Source organism: Dipodomys merriami, unplaced genomic scaffold, assembly GCF_024711535.1.
Source record: "Dipodomys merriami isolate MVZ:Mamm:240054 unplaced genomic scaffold, mDipMer1.0.p SCAF_55, whole genome shotgun sequence".
NCBI classification, from domain to species: Eukaryota; Metazoa; Chordata; class Mammalia; order Rodentia; family Heteromyidae; genus Dipodomys; species Dipodomys merriami.
In genome coordinates, this window is record NW_027206124.1 from 2584894 (window position 1) to 2608769 (window position 23876).

Here is a 23876-nt window from a genome sequence, read left to right on the forward strand (position 1 = left end):
TCCTAAGCAGTAAGCCAAAATAAATCTTTTGATAAGTCCTTTGAAATTGTTTCTTCTGGGACTTTGTCACAGCAATGAAAGGTGAAATAACACAGTAGGAATTTTGTTTAAGGGAGGAGACACAGTCAGATCCATGTGCCCATGGGAATGGCAGGCCAGCCAAGAAGGCCTTGTTCACTAGGAGGGCAGGTCAAGTGGGAGCATCAGAGGACACAGGACACAGGGGTTCTGAGAGATGCAGAGATGGCTCAGAGTGACAGGAGGAAGGCAAGCATGTGGGCAGGTTTACCAACCCACCTGGTGATGGGGTGCTGCATCCTGCCTGGCCCAATGGTTCCTGTCCCTTCCATGAATTGGGAAGTGAGATTCCCCCCTCCAGTGTGCAGGGCTGGGGAGCTGTGGATTTGAGGACAGTGAGGCTGCCATTTGGGAGAGCAAGTGTGCTAAGACAGCAGGGCAGGGGAGCCGCACGGTGTCTTGGAGCTCTCCAGCTCTGATTGCCAGGGTGAGGCGTATGTGTCCATCCTGTGCTTTGGCATTGGATAGCACAGGTGCAGGCTCACAGCAGGTGGAAGCAAGGTGTGCCCGAGTAGGCGGGGCAGAGGGAGGGCGTGTGTTTGCAAGCAGAAGTGGCAGGGAGGAGGAAGCGGGCGCCCAGCGTGCAGCGCGGCTTTCAAGGTGTATGTGCCTGCGGCTCAGCGGGGGCGTCAGGAAAGGCATTTTTGTTTTAAAACAAATCTGGGTTTGTTCTGGCATAGGAGGTGGAAAGTGCGAGGATTCCTCAGACACCTTAACAGTCTTCAGGGTGGCTTTCCTGCTCGATTTATCTTGGGAATTTGGGAAACTTTGGAAAAGTCTCAGAGCTGTGTCCTGCTGGTATGGTCTCCAGTCCCAGCCTGGCACCCCTCCCTCATATACACACACATTTGATGTATATGCGTGGACAGGTCCTGGGGCTTGAACACAGAGCCTGGGTGCTGTCCCTTAGCTTTTTTTTTTTTTTTTTTTTTGTCAGTTGTGAGGCTTGAACTCAGGGCCTGGACACCGTTCCTGTGCCTCTTTGTGCTCAAGGCTAGCACTCTACCACTTTGAGCCACAGCTCCACTTCTGGTTTTTGAGTGGTTAATTGGATATGAGTCTTACAGGAACTTTTCACCCCAGGCTGGCTTTGAACAATGATCTTCAGATCTCAGCCTCCTGAGTAGCTAGGATGACAGGTGTGAGCCATGGGAATCCGAAACACATTGGCTTTTCCCTCAGGCCACTAGAGGACAAAGTTCATCCAGGAATGGTGACAATAAGGATCAAATGGCCCTAAGGTGGCATGGCCGGGGGAGCTGGGGACCAGACAGATGCCCTGTGGGGTGGGGTGGGTGTAGCCGCAGACCATGATGCAGGCCTGAGGGTCCAGGCCAGAATTGAGAAGAGCTGAGCAGACCGTGGAGAGGGAAGGGGCTACCCAATAGGGTCCTCCTCTTCCCCACCCCAGGGGACGCAGAACTGGGGCACAGGTGGGGAAGGGGTGCTGGCAATGAGGCCAAAGCCCAGTTAGGAAACTGGGGTGCCTTGTATGTGGGGCTTTGTCCTTCATGGCCGCCTGGTGAATCCTACAGCTGGAGTATCTGAGCCTGGCCCTGGAAGAGCCAGTCGGCGGTGGGGGGTGGGGAGGTACATGGAGGTGGGTTAAGCCTTGGAGCAGTCCGCTGGCAGATGCTGCTGAGAGCCCCACCCCCACCCCCACCCCGGCCGTGAAGAAAAGCCTCGAAGTAAACCACGTGTTTATTTTGAACATTCGAATTTACAAAAACCAAAAGATAACAAAAACCATGACACAGACACCACACACACACACACACACACACACACATACACACACACACACACACACACTGCATCTCACATCACTTTATGTACAAAAGAGGAGGGAGAGGGTGGAAAGGGGGGGCACTAATTTCACCGTGTTGGATGACAGGACATGCTCACGGGCCTCACCCAGCAGGGGTATGGGGGGGGGCAGGAAGAGGTCTGGGGATGGCAGGCGGCTGGGGTTAAAGGGGTAAGGAAAGTCAGCCTATCTCTAGGATTTGCTCAGGGTGAGGGTGCTAGGCTCCAGTTCTGGGGGAGGCGTGGCTGTGTCATCTGGGCCCCATCTGGGCCTCAACTTCCCTATCCATAAAGTGAGGGTTTTGGCTTCCTCTAAGAGCTCATCCAGTCTGAGTCTGGGGCCTCAGGTCATGCATAGCCGGGGGGGGGGGGGTGAGGGTGGAGGGGGGATGGTCCCAGACATGGGGGAGGGCACCACACACCCTGTGGGTGGAGAATCTGGCAGAGAACAGCTGGGAAGTGCCTGTGGCAGGGGTGAGGGACAGCAGCCCTTCCCCTGGCCTGCTAGGACTCCTGGGAAACTTCCACCTTCCTTTTCCTGCTCACCCACAAACTAGCTCGAGCCCAGTTTTGAGTCCCCTCTGAGAGCCTCTCCAAAGGGCCCCTGACCTTGTGGCTCAGCTGGCTGCACCTGTGGCTCTTGTGCCATTCGCATCCCTCCAGACCAAAGCAATGCAGCCCAATCCTGCTCTGTAGAGCTGGGCACTCTGCCCCTCCTGCTGGTGAGTGAACCGTGCACCTAACCTGCTTTGCACTGAAATCTGCCCCCCCCATCGCTGGCTGGCTGATGGACATCACTGGGCAGGTTGCTTTGCCTTGGAGCCCCAACTTCCTCTCCCCTGTATCACAGGGCCAAGAACAGTCCGAACTCATAATTGTGTAAGAATGAGCCAGATGGTGCCTGCAAAGCACCCAACACAGAGGCAGTGAGACCCGAAAGGGCTCTGACAAGCTGAGATCTGTCCACCTCAGTAGCTGGGGGCTGCTCCGGGGGCAGCCGGGCACCATCCCTGGCTCCCTTTCCCTGTGTTCTTGGTCATGCCCCAAAGCAGCCAAATCTATCAAAACTGGAGTCCAGCCAGGTGCCGATGGCTCTCACCTGTAAACCCAACTACTCAGGAAACTGAGATTTGAGGATTGTGGTTCTAAACCAGCTCCGGCAGGAAAGTCTAAGAGACTCTTATCTCCAATTAATCAGCAAAAAGCTGGAAGCAGAACTCTGGCTCAAGTAGTAGAATGTCGGCCTTGAGCTAAAAAGCTAAGGGAGAGGGCTCAGGTCCTGAGTTCAAGCCCCAGCACTGGCACACACACACATAAACTAAAACTGGTGTCCAAACAGCAGATGCTCAGTATATGTCCACAGAACAATCAAAAGAGAAGGAAGGGCTGGGGACGCTGGCGATATGGGGACAGAAGCCCTTCAAAGAAAGCCATACTCAGGCAGTGTCTCTATTTGAGAGGCTCAGATGTCAGATCACCAAAATGAATGCAAAAAGCATCTAGGGTAACATGTCTGGGTGCCCTTAGGTGACCTCCCTCCTCAGCCCCTAGCTTCCTCTGATGTCCACAAAAACTGCCTCTTTCAAAACAATAGCAGGGACCTGATGAAGCTCAGGGTCCCCGAAACGTCAGTTCCCGATTCTGTCACCCAGCAACAGTGTGTGTCATCATGAGGAGATGCTTGACCCAGCACTGGGCTGACGTGATTGGCTGTTACCAGGCAACCCGGTCTCTCGTCAGGACGGGCTGAGCCGCATGGCCCTGTGTTCCAGGGGAGTTGGAGCTGAGGTGCTGAAAATGGAAACAGAGATCGGGTGGCCCGAGGCAGCAAGGCCTGGACACGCTCTTTGGCCTGAGGCCTGTAACTCCTGCGTCACGTCTCAGGCTGAGCAGCAGTGGGGAATGGACACAAGGAACAAAAAGAAGCAGAAGTGCCCACTTGAGTCAGGCCTCCTGCCGCTGCTCAGTTGCCTGGCTGGAGAAGGACATCTGTGTCCTCATCCCTGTGTTCTGCCAGCATTTCACAATGGCCTTGTGTGGTTTGGAAACCATCTTCATCTCTGGGAGAGGAAGGCCGGACTGAAAGACCCATAAGGGCAGGCAGTAATAGTAGCAATAAGTATGGCATGGAGGAAAGGACGCTAAAGGCGTCCAGCCCTAGGTTGTAGTCCTGGCCTATCCTGCTGTGCTGTGTGACCATGAGCATGCTACTTGCCATCTCTGAGTTCTTGTCTACTGTCACACTAGAGGGCCTATTTTCAGCTCTGACACTCTTCCTCTCCCTTGGGGGAACATGGTAAGGACTGAGGAGAAGGGACCAGGAAGCCACCAGCCCTTTTGACACTCTCTGATAGGCAAGGTGTCAGGTTGGAGGAAGCCACTGGGAACTCCATTGGTGAGTCTGGCCTGCCTTGAACCTTGCCCTTGCTCCTAATGACCCTTGACTGGGTCATCGTGCGGTTCTAGGCCCTGCCTCTGCTGAGTCCTTATTCCTTAGGCATCTCTGCTCTACCCCTCAGGTGGTCAATCATCTTACATTCCACACAGATAGCTCTCAGGACCAACGCAATGTCACCAGGAGGGAAGCCAGGCCCAGAGAGGGAAAGCATGTCCAGAAGTCCACACAGCAGGTACCTGGCTCAGAACCTTGCTCACAACCAGTCCTCTGTCGGTCCTCTCAGCTCCTCCCTCCCCAGGGCTGTGCAGAAGGGCTGGTGACACGGCTCTTCCAGCAGCCGGATCTTTTGAACCACACAGTACCTGCTCCCAGCCCAGGCTGAAGTGGCCCAGGCCCCTCCCTGGGCAGAGGGGGAAGGACCACCATGCCACTGGACGCCACAAGGGGAGGCTACAGCCCTTTGGCCTCTGAGGGTCTTGGTCCCTAGAACCTCCAGGCTGATGGGAAAGGGAATGTTATGGAAACGGGACGGGGTGGGAGGGAGGGGGGCGCTGGCCCAAGCATGGAACAGACAATCAAACCATTGCACACCAAAAAACAAGGAAGGGAAGGAAGGGGAGGGGGCATCATCAGGACCATGATGCCCCAGACAGGAAGATGGAGGCTGACTGCCTAAGTCCCCACCATCTCCTTGTTCAATTGTTGTGGGATCAGAGGGGAAGGGCCTGGGCTGGGGAGTGGGGGCCGCGGGGGACACTGTTGGGATAGGGTCAGATGTGACTGTGGGACAGGGTAGGGTGAAGGGCTCCAGCAGAGCTGGCTCCCCTTGGGTTCAACCTGCTGAGGTACGTATTCCCCATCCAGGTGGCTAAAGGGATGTCCAGTGAGGGGTGATCAGGAGTGGGGAGGGGAGGGAGGCTGGCGCACGGGCAGGCTGAGGGAGGAAAGCCCCCTCAGGTTCCTGCAGTGGCAGGCGGGTGGGCGGGGCCGGGCCTCCTCATGCCTTGGCCCTCGCCTTGCAGACGTTGAAGGGGGCTTTGGTGGCCCCACCGAAGGCCTCCACCAGCTTGTCCTCCCAGGGGAGGACGTTGCCCAGCAGCGGCCCAGTGCAGTTGGCGATGCCTACGACCTGGGCGGGTGTCAGAGCGTGGTCCCACAGGTTAAACTGGGTAATGTCACCAACGAAGGCCTGGGTGGCATCAAAGCGGCCCCCCAGGGTATCCTGGGCCGAGAGAGGAGAGAGACTCGAGTGAGCAGTGGAACAGGGCAGCCAGCTCAGAGAAAGGCTCTTGTTCCTGCCACAACTGCGCTCCCAAAGTTCAGTCCCCCTAACATTCTAGGTTCCCCCAAGGTTTCCCCCCACCCACAAGGCTCCAGCTCCCCAAGGCTGGGCCCCAGGCAGATCTTTGTTTCCCTCACACACACACACACACACACACACACACACGCACACACACACATGCACGCATGCACACACACACACACGCACACACACACACACGCACACACGCACACCCCTCACCGGCCATGTTGCGGGGAGACAAGCCAGCCTGGTACTCTTCACTTTCATGTTCCACTGCTCCCTGCCCAGCACCCCTCCTTGGTCCCTATGGTGAGCCTCCAGTCTGACCCATACCTGCTCCTGGCCTAGAATGAGGACCCCATGAGGCTTGATGGGGTGCCAGGCCGCCAAGTTCTCGCCAGAACCCCGCAGCTCTCCATCCTGGTACGCAGACCACAGGCCGTCCCTTGTGGTCCAGGAGATGCAGATGTGGTGCCAGTTGCTGTCTTTCAGGCTCAGGGGCAGCTGGGCCACCTGGACACAGACAAAGACAGACAGACAGACAGACAGACACAGACACACACACACACACACACACACACACACACACACCACCAGCCCCAGGTCAGAGATGGCTAGAGGCCCACAGTGGGGCAGAGGTGAGGATGCGGCCCGAGTCCGTCCTCCCAGGGCCTGACCCTCCCCTCCTCCAGTCTCCATTCCTGACCCCTCTCCTCTTCCCTCACAATGCGGCAGGTGGTTTCCCACAAGTCACATGGAACCATCCAGCCCTGGTTGGCGATTGTTTCTGGGCCTACAAGATCATGTAGGGGAAGAGCAGTGTCTCTCAGGCCTGAAGCCCCAGCTATGACAGAATGAGCCTGGGACTCAGCCAGGAGCTGGTGTCTGGCCTGGGTTTTACCACCAGCCTCCCCCTCCCCCATGCCCCTGTGCGACCTTGAGGTGCTGTTCTTCCCTCCCTGGGCCTCAGACAGACAAGGGAGGGTAGAGATGTGCAGTCACAGCCTCTTCCTTCATCCTAGGCAGACATGACTAATCAATCCTGAACCTCCACTGAGCTCCATAAGCCTCTGCTGTGCTCTGAGGGGAGCCTATGGGATGACAGGTCTTGCTGCCTAAATTGGATGCGCCTAGGGACTCCTCACCCTAAAGGTTCTTTGAGATTGTGATTTTGTGTAGCCCTCCCAGCTTGGTGCTAGGCACAGCTTGAGCCCAGGCTTGGGGCTAGAATGAGGAGATGAGCCCATGGCCCCGGTGGTGCTGTCCGAGGTGCTGAACTCTCCCTTGGGAAGAGCGAGCCCTGCCCTTTGCAGGACAGGGATGGCGGCCAGAGGGAACTGGAGATCCGCTCCAGGTGAACTCCAGCTACCTGGGATGTCTTGGAGCTTGTGGGACCACAAGGAAGTGCCCCCCATACCCCTCTCTCTCCTCCTCTTCCTGAACATGAAGAACATGTCCTGTGTGGCTGGAGGATGTGTGACTTATGGGGTCCAACGACCAACAGGTCCCAAAGCAATGTGGCAGACAGGGGGAGGAGAGTGTGGGGGATCAGATGCCCCCTTCTCCTACCTCCCCACCCCGACAAGCATTCCCCCCCACCAGGTGTGAGCACATCCTTCAACACCCCCCAGCCAGGTAGGGGGGAAAGGTGATTACCGTTGGCCCAGCAGGGGAAGGGCAAGGAATAGTTTCCTGATGCCTGCCCTCACCGCTTGGCCGACTAGGGGGCATGGCTTTCCCCTTCTAAGCCTCGCCTCTCCATATTTGCAATGAGGACTTAGGAAGCTTGGGGTGGAAATGGGAGGTTAAGGGCATCTTAGCTGCTGAGAACTTTCAGAGGTAGGGGCCAGTGCCATCCCTGCTTTACGGGATGAGGAAAATGAGGCACAGGTGGGTAATCAATGAGTTCCCACAGTGAGCATGGTGCACCAGCCAGAACTCACCTGGGGCAGGGGCGGGCAGCAGCACAGGCTGGCTTCCCAAGTGGAAAGGGGTCAGCCAGGCCCGGAATCCCCTTCCCTCCTCCTGTGTTCAGGAGAGTGGGTGGGCCCTGGGAACAGACTCCCACCAGCTGGATCCCTGGGGAGTCCCTGGTCCCTGTCCCTTCCCCCTCCAGCAGCCTTTATGGGATGCATGCCCCCTCCAGCCAGTCCTGCACCTGACTCTGGATTCTCCTAACTTAGCCTGGCACATGGTAGTTTACTTTATGCATCCTGACTGTGCTAAGCAGCTGCCCCTGCCCATCCCCGCTCACCTTGTCATTGATCAGCAGCTCCAAGGGCTCATGGCCAGCCTCCAGCAGGACGATCTCGTTAGCCTGTCCCGGCACGGAGTAGGAGAAGGGTGTGCCCTGGCCAGTGCCGCCTGACCTCGATCGCAGCCACATGCACACGGTGAAGGCGTAGAGCTCGGGCAGCGCCTTGCGCACGCGCGCATACATGTAGTTGTTGCGGATTGGGATGCTGACCTTGAAGGCGTCCGGGGGGCTGTAGGCCGAGGAGCCTGCAAATGGCACTTGGGGTCAGTGGACACTGGGATGGAGACCCACAGCGGTCGGCCATCTGGGGTGTGCTAGAGCCCTTCACCACCTCCTCTCTCTGCCTCTGTGCTGACGGGTGGTATGGGTGTGGCTAAAGCCCAAGGGTTCTGTACTGGAGATGTCCTGAGTTCAAATCCTACCCCTCTGTGAGCTCCAGAAAGTTCAACATACTCACTGGGCCTCAGTGTCTTTAGTATAATGGGATGACATTTCCTCTTCCTCCCCTGGTTGTGTAAGGGTTGGTAGGGCAGCATATGCAATGAGCCAGAGCCCATTTTAGCTGCAACTGTGATTACTTAGAGGCCCCTGTTTGCATAACATGCATTCTGTAGTGCATTGTGTGGTGAGTGCTTCTCTGTACTGTTATTATTTCATTCCTCATAAAGGACCCTACCAGGCAGACTCTGTTATAATCCTTATGTTACAGGTGAGGACAGCTTGGCCCAGGCCACACAGCAGAGGTAAGATTGCAGCAAAACATTCTTGAGACTCTATGATCTTTGGGGAATCATTCACCCCAGAATTTCTGGGGTTCTGTGTTGCAAGCAGCAGGTGACTTTCCATAGGAGGTAAACTGAGTCACTGCCTCCAATAGGTCAGGAGGCCCTGCCACACACATCTTACCATCTGCCTGGGCCTCGGCCAAGGGCCAGGGCGGCCAGGCTGGGTCTGCTCTGTAGCCCCATTCACAGATGAAGAGGCTGGGCCCCCAAAAGGGAAATGACATGCACAGGCACCCAGGAACCACCAAAAAGGCAGAAGTGGAGCTGTATCTCCAGTGGGCAGCACTAGTCTTGAGTGAAAACGCTCAGGGACAGCACCCAGGCCCTGAGTTCAAGGCCCAGGACCAGCCCCCACACACAAATTCCCCCAGCCAGGCAGCCCCATGCGTTCCATAGCACCCTCCCGCTGTCCTGCCCAGAGCCAGCCTCAAAGGGAGACCCACCATGCTCCAGCTCGGCCACGCGGCCCTGCAGGACATCCAGCTCCTTCTCCACCTCCTGCCGCTGCTGCTGGCTGCCATGACTGAGGGCCGCACGCTCCTTCTCTAGGGCCAGCACTTTGGCTAGCAGCTGGCCCTCAAGTTCGTCCATCTTGGAATTCAGGGCTGTGGGCATCACAGGGGCTGAGGCTGGTGCAGTGGACAGGTTCACCCGGGCCGGGAGCTCCTGCTGCTCCCAAGAGAGAAGGGACAAGTAAGGTCACGTGGAGACCATAGAGACCATGCTGAACCACCCCAGGTGAGTCCCTGTGCAAAGCAGGGATGGTGATGGAACGGCAGGCACCCATGCAGCCACATAGAGTGAAGGACCCAGGACAGCTGCTCCCTGCTGAGCCTTCCTCCAGGGAGGCCCACAGCCGCGGTGCTCATTAGAGCTCCATGGAGCCTTTACCTCAGCCGTCCATGACCAGACTGTGCTCCTGCCATGCCCTGCTGGCTGCTGTCCCAGGGCAGGGAGGGGATGCGGGCTGGTAATGGACATCCTTGACAGCAGAGTCAGCTCTGTTTGCCGTCCAAACTTTCCTAAGCCCCGGTCTCGGCCCCAGGCCTGCTGGCATGCATGCGTGGCCACCAGGATGCATTGGTTGCCTGTAGTTGGCACTGCTGTCCCTGGCAGATCCAAGGGCCCCACGCCAGTGCTCCTGGAGCAGGCTCATGGCGTGGCCTTCCCGAGGCACCAAGTGGATGAGATCCTAGAGTCTGGAGCTCAGAACCCCACACCCAGCTTGGGAACCGCCCTGCTGTGTAGGAGGACACAGAGGCAAACCAGAAGCTGCCTCCTGCAGCTACTGCTGAGGAGGGGTGGCCCAGCCAGTCTCCTGCCCAGTCCGGGACAATGTGCTCAGAGACGCTACGTTCTGGCCTAAGATCCACATAACAAGCTGGGCGCTGGTGGCTCATGCCAATAATCCTAGCTACTCAGGAGGCTGAGATCTGAGGATCACAGTTCAAAGCCAGCCCAGACAGGAAAGACCATGAGGCTCTTATCTCCAATGAACCATCAGAAAATGAGTGGCGCTGTGGCTCAAGTGGTAGAGTATTCGCCTTGACTTGAAGAGCTCAGGGACAGCGCCCAGGCCCAGAGTTCAAGCCCCATGATTGACAAAAAAAAAAAAAAATCCACCTGATAGGAAAATTGGGGTTGGAGCCAGGGGCCTCACCTTCCCTCGCTTCTTCTGGGGTAGCAGGAGACTCAGCTGCAGGCCGAGTCGTGGAAGGGACAGGCTGTAGGGACTGCATCACGGAACATGGGCAGATGACTAATTCAATGATCTCCAAGGAACCGAATTAGGCCTTGCTCCCTTCTGCAGTCCCTAGGGATAGGCCCAATGACTTTGCACTACCCAGAGGTCAGCCAATGCTCCCTGTACCCTAGCGTAGGCCCTAGACCCAAGCTCAGCAAAGCTTCCCGATTTATTCACTGAACAAACATTCAGTGAGTATGGACCATGGGCAGCGAGCACCTTCAATGTGCTGTAAGCACTTATCATGGACAGTGAGCACCTGCTATGTGAAATGAGACCCTACTATGTGCTCTATGCATTATCATGCACAGTGAGCATGTACCATGTTCAGAAAGCACCTACGATTTGCTATGAGCACTTCTCATGTACAGTGAGCACCTATTATGTGAAATGCGCCTCCTACTATGTGCTATAAGCACCTACTGTGTGTACTGAGCAGCTACAATGTGAAGGAGCACCTACTCTGTGCTGGGCCCCTATCATGTGCCAGGGCTGTGGCCAAGGTAAATAAGGGGGTACAGAGGACCCCGGCCCTCAAGCCTGGCCAGGATTGGTGTACAGAGCATCTGGTCTGGCACCAGCGTTCATGCACTCAGCCCCCTGCCCCAGTGCTCTCCTCCACCTGGTGGCAATAAACGGGACCGAGGTTCAACCTTCTTGTCACAGCTGAGCAGTGGGCCGCTGGACACTGGCTCACTCGGGCTAGCCTGGGAGCCCCCCAAGACCACCTCAGTTTTCCCTCTTGTAAAACGGGACCCCAGGCCTCCCTCTGTGGGTCCCTAGGACAGATGGAAGGAAGGGGTGGGACTGACAGGTCCTCGGGGCCTGGGAGAGCGAGGCGGGCATGCGATGGCTGGGGCAGGACCCGCCAGCCCTCAGGAGGTTACACAGAGCGGTGCTCACCAGGGGCCGGAAAGGGCTCCTCCTCCAGGACTCTGCCTCATCCGCCCCAGCTCTGTGCCACGGTGGCATAAGGCTCTCTCTCTCTCTGAATGGGACTTGGGGCCAGGCCCATCCTAGGAACATTCTACAAAACTGATTTGCTCAGAGTCTACCTGCACCCCCCCCCCACTGCTGGGAAACTGAGGCAGCGTCCTTCTATACTGTGAGTGAGCCTGCATGAGTGTGGGCTTCCTGCTGCCTTGGGGGGGGTAGGGAGGACACGAGCGTGAGGGCCGGGGGAGGCGCACAAGCTGTCCCTTTGTCCTAGCCGGAGTGGGGGGAGGGGGCTCAGCCGCACCCCCAGCGTCTGAATCAGAATGCGACGCCCCCACCCGCTTCCCATCTGCTGCGGGCGCAGGCTGCGCCGCGTGGGCTCTAGGCCTGGTGCCAAGTAGGCCCCAGGGGGGAGAGTGGGGGTGACGGGCACCCCCCCACACACACTCAGCTCCTCATGGGGCAGGAAAATGGGGGCCACAACCCACACCTGCCCCCTGGGAGTCAGGAGCTCTGGGCCCAGAGCTCCAGGCCCGGCTCCGCTGCTGGGTCTCAAGCGGGGCTCCTCTGTACCCATCACCAAGAAAGAATGCTACCAGCGGCTTTCTGGGGTGCTTCCCTGCACTGGGGAGACACAGCATACACATCTCACCTGCACTCTACCCTCTGACCCCCACCGCACCCCAAAGCAAGAGGTCCACTTTACAGACCTGGAAGCTGCGGATGAGGAGATGGGAGCCCGGCTGCCTGAAGCCCCCCCCAGCCCTCTTTTTGTTGTTGGTGTTGGTGTTGGTCGTGGGGCCTGAACTCTGGGTCTGGGCGCTGTCCCTCAGCTCTTCAGCTCAAGGCAAGCACTCTACCTCTTGAACCTTAGTGCCACTTCTGGTTTTCTGATGGTTTATTGGAGATTTAGAGTATCATGGATTTTCCTGCCAGAGCTGGCTTTGAACTGTGATCCCCAGATCTCAGCCTCCTGAGTAGCTAGGATGACAGGCGTGAGCCACCACCCAACCCTCTTGATTCTGCAACCTGTGCCCACTCCCTGTCCAGCACCAACAGTCTGGGGTTGGTAATCTGCCAGAGGGGGGCAGGTGCCAAAGGCCGCCTCTGCCTTGCAGGATGGTGACAGAGGTTCAGTGGCAGGGAAGATGGCGGCTGTTAGCTGTGATCCAGCAGGAGGGGCCGGCCAGGCGGGGTGGCTGAGTCCTTGATGAGGAGGGCAGAGGGGGAGGCTGGACTTTTCTAGGTCAGGCTCACCCCTTTCTGCTCAGCCTGGGGAACTGAGGAGGCTTTGGCCCTCCTCTTCCCTCCCAATTGTGCCCACATTCTGTGGTCCTGGGTGAGCCTCAGACCCCCTGGCTGGGTGACTACGTAGTAGAAGGTTGCCATGCCTCAGTTTCCCCACTGGCACAAGCATCTTTTCATGGCTCCTGAAGGGGGACATGACTTCTGTGCCCCCTGGAGTGGCCTCCCTCTCCAGCGCAACCTTTTTCCTGTTTCACTAATAGCAAGAGGCAGTAGCTATGGTTTAGATGATGCTCTCCCTGCCCCCCCCCGCCCCGTTATGTGAGATTAGGGGTATAGGGCAGGAAGGCAAGTTCAGTCCCACCTCCAAATACTCAGCGTTGGGGGGTGGGGCTTCTGAGGGGAGGCAGCCACTGCACTGAGGGGGGGGGCAGGCGGGAGGGCATGGAAGGCCTCTAGGGGGCCTTGTCACCCCATCCCCCTGTCCTTCCTCCCCAGCAGAGGACCCAGAGAGCTCTGACTCCACCACACCAAGCAGCGAGGAGGGCAACAGGGATGGAAGGCAGATTGGTTTCTGTCCTGGCCTCCAGGCCAATTTGGAGCTGAAATAAAAGACAAATGGACAAAGGAGGCTGAGGGGGGGCGGAAGTACAAGGGGGTGCAGATCCTAGCCATGGACTCCTTCACCCCAGGGCCTCTCGCCTCACCTTCAAGCACTCTAAGTTAAGCTGCGGCTTTGAGAAAGCCCCCGAGTTCCCCCTCCGGTGTCGCTGTCCTCACACTTGCAGCCCTCACCAACATCCTCAACCAAAACTGGACGTCCGCTGGGTGCCGGCCTGTCATCCTAGCTACTCAGGAGGCTGAGATCTGAGGATCATGGTTCAAGGCCAGCCCAAGCAGGAAAGTCGGTGAGACTCTTATTTCCAATTAATCACTAGAAAATCAGAAGTGGCCCTGTGGCTCAAAGTGGTAGAGTGCTAGCCTTGAGAGGAAAAGCTCAGGGACAGTACCTAGGCCAAGTTCAAGGCCCACGACCAACTGAAAACAAACAAACAAAAAACTAGACTCCTACCCTGGCCTGCTTCCTTTAGAAATCCTGATGGAAGTCTCAACCTCTGCCATGCTGTGTGGCTTTGGGCAAGAACCTCAGGCTCTCTGAACCTGTTTTCCCTGGAGCCAAATGAGGGCTTGGATGCTTCAATCCCTGCCCCTAGAGTGTCCCTGGGGCTCCTGTGCCCCAGGCTGTCCTGGGGAGCCTCCATTCTCCCCTCAGCCAGGAGCCCTGACCTCGCCCCACCTCCCATGGGCACAGGCTTCACTATGGCCAGTACACATTTAAGGGAAGGCACTCGGTTGACAACCACAGAGAGGCCACAACACCCACCAGGACAAAGAATGCTTTAAAGTGACCGGGAGTGAGCTGGCAAGGCTGGCACGCAGGTGGGCGGGTAAATGCTTACAGCCACTTTGGGAAAGCGTGTAACAGTACCTACTGATGCTAAATATACGCCCTGCCTGCCACCCAGGCATCCCACTCCTGGGGACAGAGCCAGCAGAAACGAGGGCTGGCGGCCCCCAGCATATCATAGGATGTCACAGCAGTGTCATTTATAACATGAAAAAAGAGCTCTGAGCCAGAGCTGATGGCTGCCACCTGTAATCCCAGCTACTCAGGAAGCTGAGATGTGAGAATCATGGTTTGAAGCCAGCCTGGAACAGACAAATTTGAGACGCTCTAATTTCCAATTAACCAGCAAAAAGCCAGAAGCAGAGACGTGGCTCAAGTGACAGAGAGCCAGCTTTGAGTGAAAAAAGCTAAGGGAGAATGTGAGCCCCTGAGCTCACGGTCTAATTCTGAGCTGGCACCAAACAAACAAAAGGTCTGAATGTCTGTTCTCAGAACAGTGGATGAGTGAGTGACAATGGGAACAAACGACATTGACTCACGCCAACTGACTCCATGTCACAGACCTGGTGTTAAAGGAAAACAGCAAACACAAACAGGACAGCCACACAGACCTCGGGAACAGAAGCCAGACAGTGGGGTCCTTCCAGAAAGCACTGAGTCAGGGGGCACACACACACACATGTGCATGTACACTCACGTGCACACACACATGAACACATGCATACACACATCTGCACAAAGCTGTCCTTGGGGAATTTAAGGCCTTAATAATTTATTATTATTACTCTTATTATTATCAACATGGAAGGCCCTGCCTCCTACCCAAGAAGCTCCTGTTCGGCTGGGACAGTGGGACAGGACTCCCCTCCTAGAAGGTCTGCTCCGGACAGGAGGCTGGGCTCAGTGGCTTACACCTGTGATCCCAGCTACCAAAATCAAGACGATTGCAGTTCCAAGCCAGCCTGGGCAAAAAATTAGCAAGACCTGATCTCAACCTCCAAGCTGGGCATGGTGAGCACAGGCCTGTCATGCTAGCCATGAAGGAGGCAGAGATCAGGAGCACTGGAGTTCAAGGCCAGCTTCAAAGACAAAAAGTTAGCGAGATCTTATCTCATCTAATACACCCGGCTTGATGGTAGGAGTCTGTGATTTCAGCTACACGAAAGGCTACAGGTTGGAGGATTATGTCTGTTCCTAGCCCCAGACAAAAATCTAAGATCTTAACTGAAACATAAAGCCAAGAAAGAGCTGGGGTCATCACTCAAGGAGTGGAGCACTTGCCTAGCAAGCAGGAGGTCCTGAGTTCAAACCTCAGGGTCATTCAAGGCTCAGAAAGCAAGAGTTGCAAGCAAGACCTCAGCTGTACACAGCAGCCTCCATGCTTCAGAGGCTGTTCAGGGAGCATCTGGCTCGCTGTGGGGGACATGGAAGGGGAATGGGATTGGCCTGGTTCTGCACCCTTGAGATCCCCTAAAGCTCCAGTTCCCCACCTGGAAGGCAGAAAGCGTAGTCTAGTTCATGGGTTGGAAGACTGAATACACTAGCACGTATGGGGTAAGTGCCTGCTAAAAGTCCACTGTGCTCTCAGGTCCTGTGGGAGCCTCTGGTGGTCTCAGCCTCCAGGACAAGCCCCTGAGGACCAGCTCCCAGCCCTCTTGCTGCTCTTGGGACTCAAAAGTCAAAGCGGCCCAGGGCAGGGTCCAGCAGTGGGCCTCATCCTCACCTCTCTTTCTTGTTCTCTTGTAGGTGGAGGAGTTCATCCCTGCAGATGAGCCTGGAATGAGTGGTGTAGATCACACATGGACAGGTCAATTCAGACTCCACTATGTGGACTCCCCATGACTGGGGACTCTCTCTCTCTCTCTCTCTCTCTCTCTCTCTCTCTCTCTCTCTCTCTGTGATTTTCTTTTTGTTCAGGCTAGAACTCTACCACTTGAACCACAGCTCCACTTGTGGCTTTTTTTTTCCTTGATAACTAATTGGAGATAAGAGTCTCACAAGCCAGACACCGGCAGCCCACACCTGTAATCCTAGCTACTCAGGAGGCTAAAATCTGAGGATCAGGGTTTAAAGCCAGCCTGGGCAGGAAAATCCATGAGACTGTTATCTCCAAGAAACCACTCAGAAAAAAAAAAAAGAAGTGGTGCTGTGGCTTAAGTGGTAGAGTGCTAGCCTTAAGCTGAAGAATTCAGGGATAGTGCCCAGGCCCAGAGTTCAAGCCTTACACACACACACACACACACACACACACACACACACACACACACACACACACACACACACACACACACACACACACACACACACACACACAGAGTCTCTCACAGATTTTCCTTCTCCAGACTAGCTTCAAATTGTGATCTTCAAATTTCACCCTCCTGAGTATCTGGGATTATAGACGGGAGCTTCTGGCTCCCAGCAACGAGTCTGCTTCTTAAACTCTCTGAACCTTGGTTTCTTTGTAAAGATGGCTAGACTATCAAAGGTGTGTGTAGATTAAGTGAGCTAGTGTTCAGTGCCTAAGTGCTCAGGAAGAATGCACTGATTGCTATTAGAGCAAGAGATTGGCCTCCTTGATCCCCTGGGCTTACTATCAGGAAGTCCCTGGCTGTGGCTTGGGCTCCAGGATGGGAAGGCGGCCAGCTTACCAGGCTGGGTTAAGGATGGAATTTATGTCAAAGAAATGCTATTTCAATCTATCTTGAAGCTTCATCCATACACATAAATTAGCACAAAAATGAAGCTTGAGGCCCTGCACCCATGGCTGGCAGCCCTGTAAGTGGTCCAGCTCTCTTGGAAAGTGGTTCTTGGCTACAGCCCTAAAAGTCTATAGCATCTGCCCCTAGTAATACCACTCCTGGGAATGGAGCTAAAGAATAATTTAAAGACTTGAAAAGAAAACAACTTTGGGCTTGAAATTCATCCTGCAATGAGCATCTGGAAGGAGAATGATTAGAAGCAGTCGACTTCCCCAGCAACAAGAGAACAGAGGGACGATGGAACCAAGTCCCAGGATGCAGTGAGTCATTAAAACGGTCACTATCCTGCTCTATAACAATGGCCACTTGTGGGTGCTGCTGCAGAAAGGAAGAAAATGTTGGGGTTAGGGTGAGGGAAGGGGTGACATTGTCCAAAAAGAAATGTACTTTTTATCTGACTTATGTAACTGTAACTCCTCTGTACATCACCTTTATAATAACAATAATTTTTTTAATGTTGGGGTTAAATGTAATTTTTATCCTAAAATATTTTGACTTTTTTTCTTTTCTTTGTCGGTCGTGGGGCTTAGACTTAGGGCCTGGGCACTGTCCCGAGCTCTTTTTGCTCAAGGCTAGTGCTCTACTAGTGCCAATCCTAGTTTTTTGGTGGTTAATTGGAGGTAAGAGTCTCATACACTCTGCTGCCCAGAATGGCTTTGAACAATGATCCTCAGATCTCAGCCTCCTAAGTAGCAAGGATTACAGGCTTGAGCCACTGGACTTGGGCTTGACTTCCTTTCTATGAGCAACAAAAATAAATAAATGAAGACATAAAAAAAGACCAAACGAGTTGCCAAGTGCTGGTGACTCATGCCTATAATATTAGCTACTCAGGAGGCTGAGATCTGAGGACCACAGTTCAAAGCCAGCAGGGGCAGGAAAGTCTGGGATACTCTTATCTCCAATTAACCCCCAGAAAACCAGAAATGGAGCTGTGGCTCAAAGTGGTAGAGCACTACTAGCCTTGAGCAAGAGACCAAACAATTTCTCATTGGCCATCAAATGAAGTTCCTAGTTGAGATCTGCAGGGGGACATGGCAGCCTGAATCTTCCTCTCTTTATAGTCAGGGGTGGGAGATATAGGAGGGTGACATTCAGAGACAGACAGACAGACATCCTCTAGCACAATCAGGGAGAAGGAGGAGTCCAGGTTGGCCCACCTGGGAAGCAGTTGGCACAGGCAAGAGGCTGTCTGGCTCTGGAATGGTGGCTGGAATGGAAGGCTGAGCTTACCCAGGGATTGGGAGAGGAGGGCAAAGGTAGAGCCTAAACCAACACAGAAAAGTTAGGGTCCCGGGGGATGAGGGTCCTCTCTACAGATGTCTAGAGATCTGTTGGCAGGAATGGACAGGTCTCAGATGTCTAAGAGGGAATCCAGCAAGATGAGGATTGAAAAGTCCCATCTGGTTCACCAAGTCTGGGGCCACTAACAAGGACAGGGTCAGAGTTATGAGGCAGAGAGAGAAACCCTGAAAACCTGGGAGCTCTTTAGGGTACTGGTCAAGAAGAGAGAGGAGAAATAAGACAGTGACTCTTAGGGTATGTGGGTTCTAGCTGAGACCATTGGTCTCATTGGGTTCCAGATCCCTGCCCAAGAGACTGGGTGTGATCACTGCCAGGCTCCGAGGGCAGACCTGGTAGCCAGCAGCCCCCTGCCTTTCTTTTTCTTATTTCAACCACATGCTGAAAGCTTGAGAAGCCGCCAGTTGCCAGTGGCTCACAGCTGTAATCCTAGTTACTGAGATCTGAGGATGGAGGTTCAAAGCCAGCCCAGGCTGAAGGTCTATGACACTCTTTTTTGGGGGAGTGGGGTCCAGTTGTGGGGTCTGAACTCTGGGCCTGGGCGCTGTCCCTCAGCTCTTCAGCTCAAGGCTAGCGCTCTACCTACTTGAGCCACAGCGCCACTTCTGGCTTTTTTCTTTTTGCTTATGTGGTGCTGAGGGATCGAACCCAGGGCCTCAGGCATGCAAGGCAAGCGCTCTACCACTGAGCCACCTCCCCAGCCCCATCCATGACACTCTTATCTCCAATTAATCTCTAAAAACCTGGAAGTGGAGCTGTGGCTCTGTAGTAGAGTGCCAGCCTTAAGCTAAAAAGACAAGGGAGAATTTGAGGTCCTGGGTTCAAGCTCCAGTACTTGGAAAGCAAATTCGAGAAGGTGTGTGTGGGGAAGCCGGGGCTCCCCAACCTGGAAGGCTGACCCATTGCCAAATGCCAGCTGCCAGGATCCCCCAAGCCTCAGCAGGCTTGGTGGAGGGTAGCACACTCTGCCAAGATCCCCAGGTGCTGGGGACACAGGTCCAGAGCCAGCTCAGCCCTGCCAGCCCCAGCCGTGGGAAGAGCCGTCTGTGCCATCTGGGGTAAGGACAGGCTATAATAGCAAGAGGAGACTGACTGAAAACCAAATGATTTTCATGTGAATTGTCTACTTCCTGAAGGGGGAACTTTTCCCATTCAATCATGTTTTAACAAATTAGAATTTTTATAGCACAATGGTAAAAATAGCCATCTTTGAGACAGGCACCAGTGCTCACACCTGACATGCTAGCCACTCAAGAGGTTGAGATCTAAGGATCATGGTTCAAAGCCAGCCCAGGCAGGAAAGTCTGTGAGACTCTTATCTCCAATTGACTACCAAAAAGCTGGAAGTGGAGGTGTGACTCAAATCTTGAGCACAAAAGCTCAGGGAGAGGGCTCACACCCTAAGTTCACGGAGCAACAAAAGAAAAAAGAAAAACAAAGCCAACTTTAGGTGTGTTCTTGAGTCCAACCCAAGTAAGGCCCCAAAGAGGTACTTGCTAATAATGAGCCCATTGTACAGGTGTGTAAACAGACTCCCTGGTCCTGTTAACTCTGAGCTCTTCTTCGATCATCTTCCTGCTCTTGTGGCACCAGCAGACATCACCACCTTCTCCGTGAGCATTTCCTGGGCTGTTTGCCCAAGGACTTAACCAAAGGAGCTGTGGCCTTTCCCTGTGGCTCCCTCACCCCTGGCCTTGTCTGGCCATTCTCAGGAATAACTGGAGAGCAGCAGATGCTCCACAGATCTAATTCCCTTCCTTGTGCTCGAGAAACGGCTCCACAGCTGGGGATGAGCAGTGCCTCTTGGCTGTTTGTCCTGTCTTCTCTGTGCGTCTGACCCACGCTTACTGGGTGGAAGGTGGTCCTGGGACTCCAGAGAGGAAATGCCTGGCCCAGGACCACACCAACTGAGCGCTTCCCTGCTGCCCCTGCTGCCCAGCCCCGGGTGTCTGAGCCAGGGGTGAGAGGAAGTGGGGGTGTGGCTGATTGGGGGTTCTGGAAGGGGATGAACTGAACCCTTAATGAAGTCCCAGGGCCTCCAAGCATTTGGACACACCTGTACTTCAGTCAATCTCCACTACCCGAGGTCGCAAGCGTGGAAACTGGGGAGATGGCTGGGGAGGGAAAGAGGCCAGGGACCCGGGGCCTGGCCGGAGCCCCTTCCCTCACGGGGCCAGGCTTTGGAGCCTGACCCCCCGCAGCCTGGCCAGCGACACGCTGTCCTTCCTTTACACGGACGGACGGACGGACGGAGGGCAGGACCCCCCTCCCTCCCCAGAGTTACACGGATGGACGGGCGGAGGGAAGGACAGATGTCCACCGCTGACCCCAGACCGTGGTCCGGACCCCCCCTCCCGTCCCCCGCGGCGCCCCGCCCACCCCGACGGCGGCGCCGCCCTCACCTCGATGCGCTCGATGCGGTCCCGGAGGGCGCGCACGGCGTCCTCCAGCTCCAGGACGAGCGCGGGCGAGTCCCAGGCGCCGTCGGCCATGGTGTCGCGGCGGGGCCCGGCGCCCTGCGGGCCGCCCTCGCAGCGGGCCAGCTTGCCGGTGAGCTCGCGGATGGTGTCGCGGTCGGCGCGGATGCGCGCCTCCTGCTGCAGCGCCGTCTGGCGCAGCTGCTCGGCCGCGCTCTGCAGCAGCAGCAGCTCCTCGCGCTCGGCCGCCGCCGCGCCCCCCGCGCCCGCCGCGGCCCCCGGCTCCGGCCCCGACGACGACGGGCAGGCGGCCGCCAGCGGCGTGCACAGGAAGCGGCTGAAGAGCGGCGCGGGCGGCAGCGGGCGCGCGCTGGCCACCGGCGCCCCGGGCAGCGCCGAGGGCCCGGCCGGGCTCCCGGCTCCGTGCAGCGCGCTCAGGCCGCGCTGCGGGCCCGCGGGCGCCGCCGAGGCGTTGTCGGGGCCCCCGGGCAGCGCCCGCGCGGGCCCGGCCGCCAGGGGCACGCTGGCGATGATGCAGATCACCGCACCGAGGAACGCCAGCATGCCCGCGGCCAGCAGCACCGCCAGGAACTTCAGCGTGAGGCGGGCGGCGGGGGCACCGAGGGCCCCCGGCAGGCGCGGCGACGGGGTCGGGGCGCAGGGGCCCGGGGAGCGCGGGGCGCGGCGGGGCGCGGGAGCCGGAGCCGGAGCTGTGGCCGCGGCCGCTGCTGCCGCCGCTCTGAGCCCGGGCTGCGGGAGGCGGCGGCGGCGGCGGCGGCGGCGGCCCCGCCCCACTCGCTCCCCCGGGAGGCCCGCGGCCCAGCCCCGCACCCGTTCTGTGCCGGCCGCCCAGGGAACGCGCCCGGGAGCGGACCCCGGCCTCCCCCCTCTCCCTCCCGTGCTCGGGGCCTCCCGGTCCCCCAGGGGTGCCTCGCCTCGGGCCCGAGCTGATTACAGCCCCGACTGAGATGGAGCCTCACGTGGACGCGCTCGGCGAACGAGAGAGGAAACTGAGGCCCGTGGAGGTCACATCGCTGTCCAAGGTCACACAGCTAGGGTGCCTTTGGCACAGGGTGGACCCGAACAGCTGGATGGAAGGAGCTGGGATGGAAGGGAAGAGGCATTGTGGGAGGCAGGGTGGAGGTGTGTACTGTGGCCACCTGTCACCTGCCACCTCTAGCCTCTTAGGAGAGCAGAGTTGACCCCTCTGTCCCCATTTAAGAAAATCCAGCCAGCAGGTGCCCCTGGCTCAGCTACTCAGAAGGCTGCTTTTTGAGGATCAAGATTCAAGGCCAACCCTGGGCAGGAAATTCTGAGACTCTTAGCTTCCAGTTAACCAGCAAAAAGCTGGAAGTGGAGCTGTGGCTCAAGTGGTAGAGTACTAGCCTTGAGCAAAAGATCTCAGGGATAGGACCCAAGCCCTGAGTTCAAGCCCCAGTACTGGCATGCACACATGTGTACACATACTCTTTCTCTCTCTCTGTCACACACACACACACACACACACACACACACACACACACACACACACACACACATCTTTGCTCAAGCATTAACAGAAATCCCATCCTCTGAATCTTTGTCATCCAGATCAAAGGTCCCAGAGGAGACCCTCACCACGTTGCAATAGGAATCAAGATGGCAGTTAGGAAACCTGAGGACCAGGTGGGAAGGGGGCTGGGTTGGAGGATGGGGGAGGACTATATTCTGTCAAAAATGTCTCTAAACCAGGCACCAGGGCCACAGGGCCTATAGTCCTTGCTATTTAGGAGACTGAGATCTGAGGATCTAGGTTCAAAGTCTGCATAGGCAGACATCTCCAATTAACTACTAAAAAGCCAGAGATGGAGCTGCAGCTCAAGGGGTAGAGCACTACTAGCCTTGACCTCAGGGACACACATGCGTACACACACACACACACACACACACACACATCTATATATATCCTATTGCGTATTAATTTTCCATTTAAAAACTTTAAAAAATCCTAGCATTTTCCACATCTATCTCCCTTTCCACAGTCCTCCCCTGACCACTATGGATTCCCAGAGCTGGAAGGGCACCTAGCAGGCTTCATATGTTCCTGCTACAGCCTGTGGCTCATAGTAAGTCCTAAGCCAAGCCTTGAATCTGAGGGAAGACTCAAACCTGGGTCTCTGAACCACCGCAGCTACCACTGTGATCTCCAGTGGTTTCTATATAACACCGCTGGCGGTGGGAAGACCAGAACATTTCTGAGGAGGCGGCGGCCTTGGGGACCCTGTCTGGCCACTGAGATCTGTGCAGTGGTCTCTGGGGACCAGTGTGCCCCTCCCTCCTCTCCACATCTACCAGATCTCATCCTCCATGCTCACCCCTTCTCAGGGAGTCAGAGATTTTTCGCTCCGAACTGAGTTGTAACACAGGAGCAAAGAGAAGGCAGGCTGTGTGTGCGTGAATGGGAGCTTGTACTCACTAAGGCGATGACCTGAAAACCCGGCCCGTGCAGGAAAGAGCTTGTCATGGACAGGAAAGCAGTTCACAGGCAGCCATGGGCTAGAATCGCGGTAGCAAAGGCAGGCAGCAGCTCCCCCAGTCCTGATGCCGCGTAGAGACCAGGGCACACGAGGCTTTAGCGCTCTGGATCCATCTTAATGTGTCCTGAGAAGGCCTTCCGGAGGGAATGTTAGGAAATCTAGGGAAAGCCAGCAGAGGCCAAGGGAGGGAGCTGCCCACTGCTGCTGAGCCACTGGGCATCAGACGGTGCTGTGCTGTCTTTACATTAGCTGTCTGATGGGGCTGAGGACAGTTAGGTAAATGGGTGCCGAGGCTGGGGTTGAAGGTTATTTTAAGTGGTCTTGTTGTCTTCTAACATGATTGAAACACCACCCATTCATGCTGCCTGCTCTGCTCTAAGGGCAGTCTTGTCTTTGATGCTGGGTCCCAAGTCAAGTCTGCTAGCCTTGGTAGGCTAGCCTGATAATTTGCAAGTACGGCAAATTGCTGGCCTTTTCCAGTTCTTGATACTCTCTGTGCCCCAGTTTTCAGATCTATAAAATGGGGACAGTAGCAGAATGTGGATTCACATGCTCTGTGTGTGTGTGTGCGTGTGTGTACATGCACACGCGAGTGCAGCTGCATGAACTGAGGACCTAGGCACTGTCCACGAGTTTTTGTCACTCAAGGCTGACGCTCTACCACTTGAGCCATACCTTCACTTCTGACTTTTTGGTGGTTAATTGGAGATAGGGACCTCATAGACTTACCTGCCTGGGCTGGCTTCCAACTGCAATCCTCAGATCTCAGCCTACTGAGTAGCTGGCATTACAGACACAAGCTACCAGCGCCCAGCTCACCTTGCTTCTTACCATGTTGGCCTCTCTGGGCTTGCAAGAGGGTTGGGAAGCTGAACACTGCCTCCCCCAGATCCCTCAGCCCCACCCCACCCCTACTTCCCAT

General features: G+C 56.0%; 1 protein-coding gene across 1 annotated transcript; it reads right to left on the minus strand.

Moving 5' to 3' along the window:
* Window positions 1-1761: 1761 nt before the first annotated feature.
* On the minus strand, window positions 1762-23876 carry Nptxr (neuronal pentraxin receptor). The gene is made up of 6 exons (XM_069999854.1): window positions 23774-23876; window positions 20424-21274; window positions 9071-9296; window positions 7840-8087; window positions 5919-6098; window positions 1762-5504 (listed from the first exon to the last, which is right to left on the minus strand). The coding sequence occupies exons 1-6, from the start codon at window positions 23874-23876 to the stop codon at window positions 5280-5282; spliced, it is 1833 nt and encodes a 610-aa protein (XP_069855955.1). The 3' UTR covers window positions 1762-5279.

Bases quoted from the DNA above. Each gene is read 5' to 3' on its own strand.
- Nptxr (XM_069999854.1), bottom strand. From the start codon at position 23,876: ATGGGAAGTAGGGGTGGGGTGGGGCTGAGGGATCTGGGGGAGGCAGTG. The intron at 21,275-23,773 runs GTGAGCTGGGCG...CGGCCGGCACAG, and splicing joins CCAACATGGTAAGAAGCAAG to AACGGGTGCGGGGCTGGGCC. The intron at 9,297-20,423 runs GTGAGGGCGGCG...TCTTGGGAGCAG, and splicing joins ACCGCATCGAGCGCATCGAG to CAGGAGCTCCCGGCCCGGGT.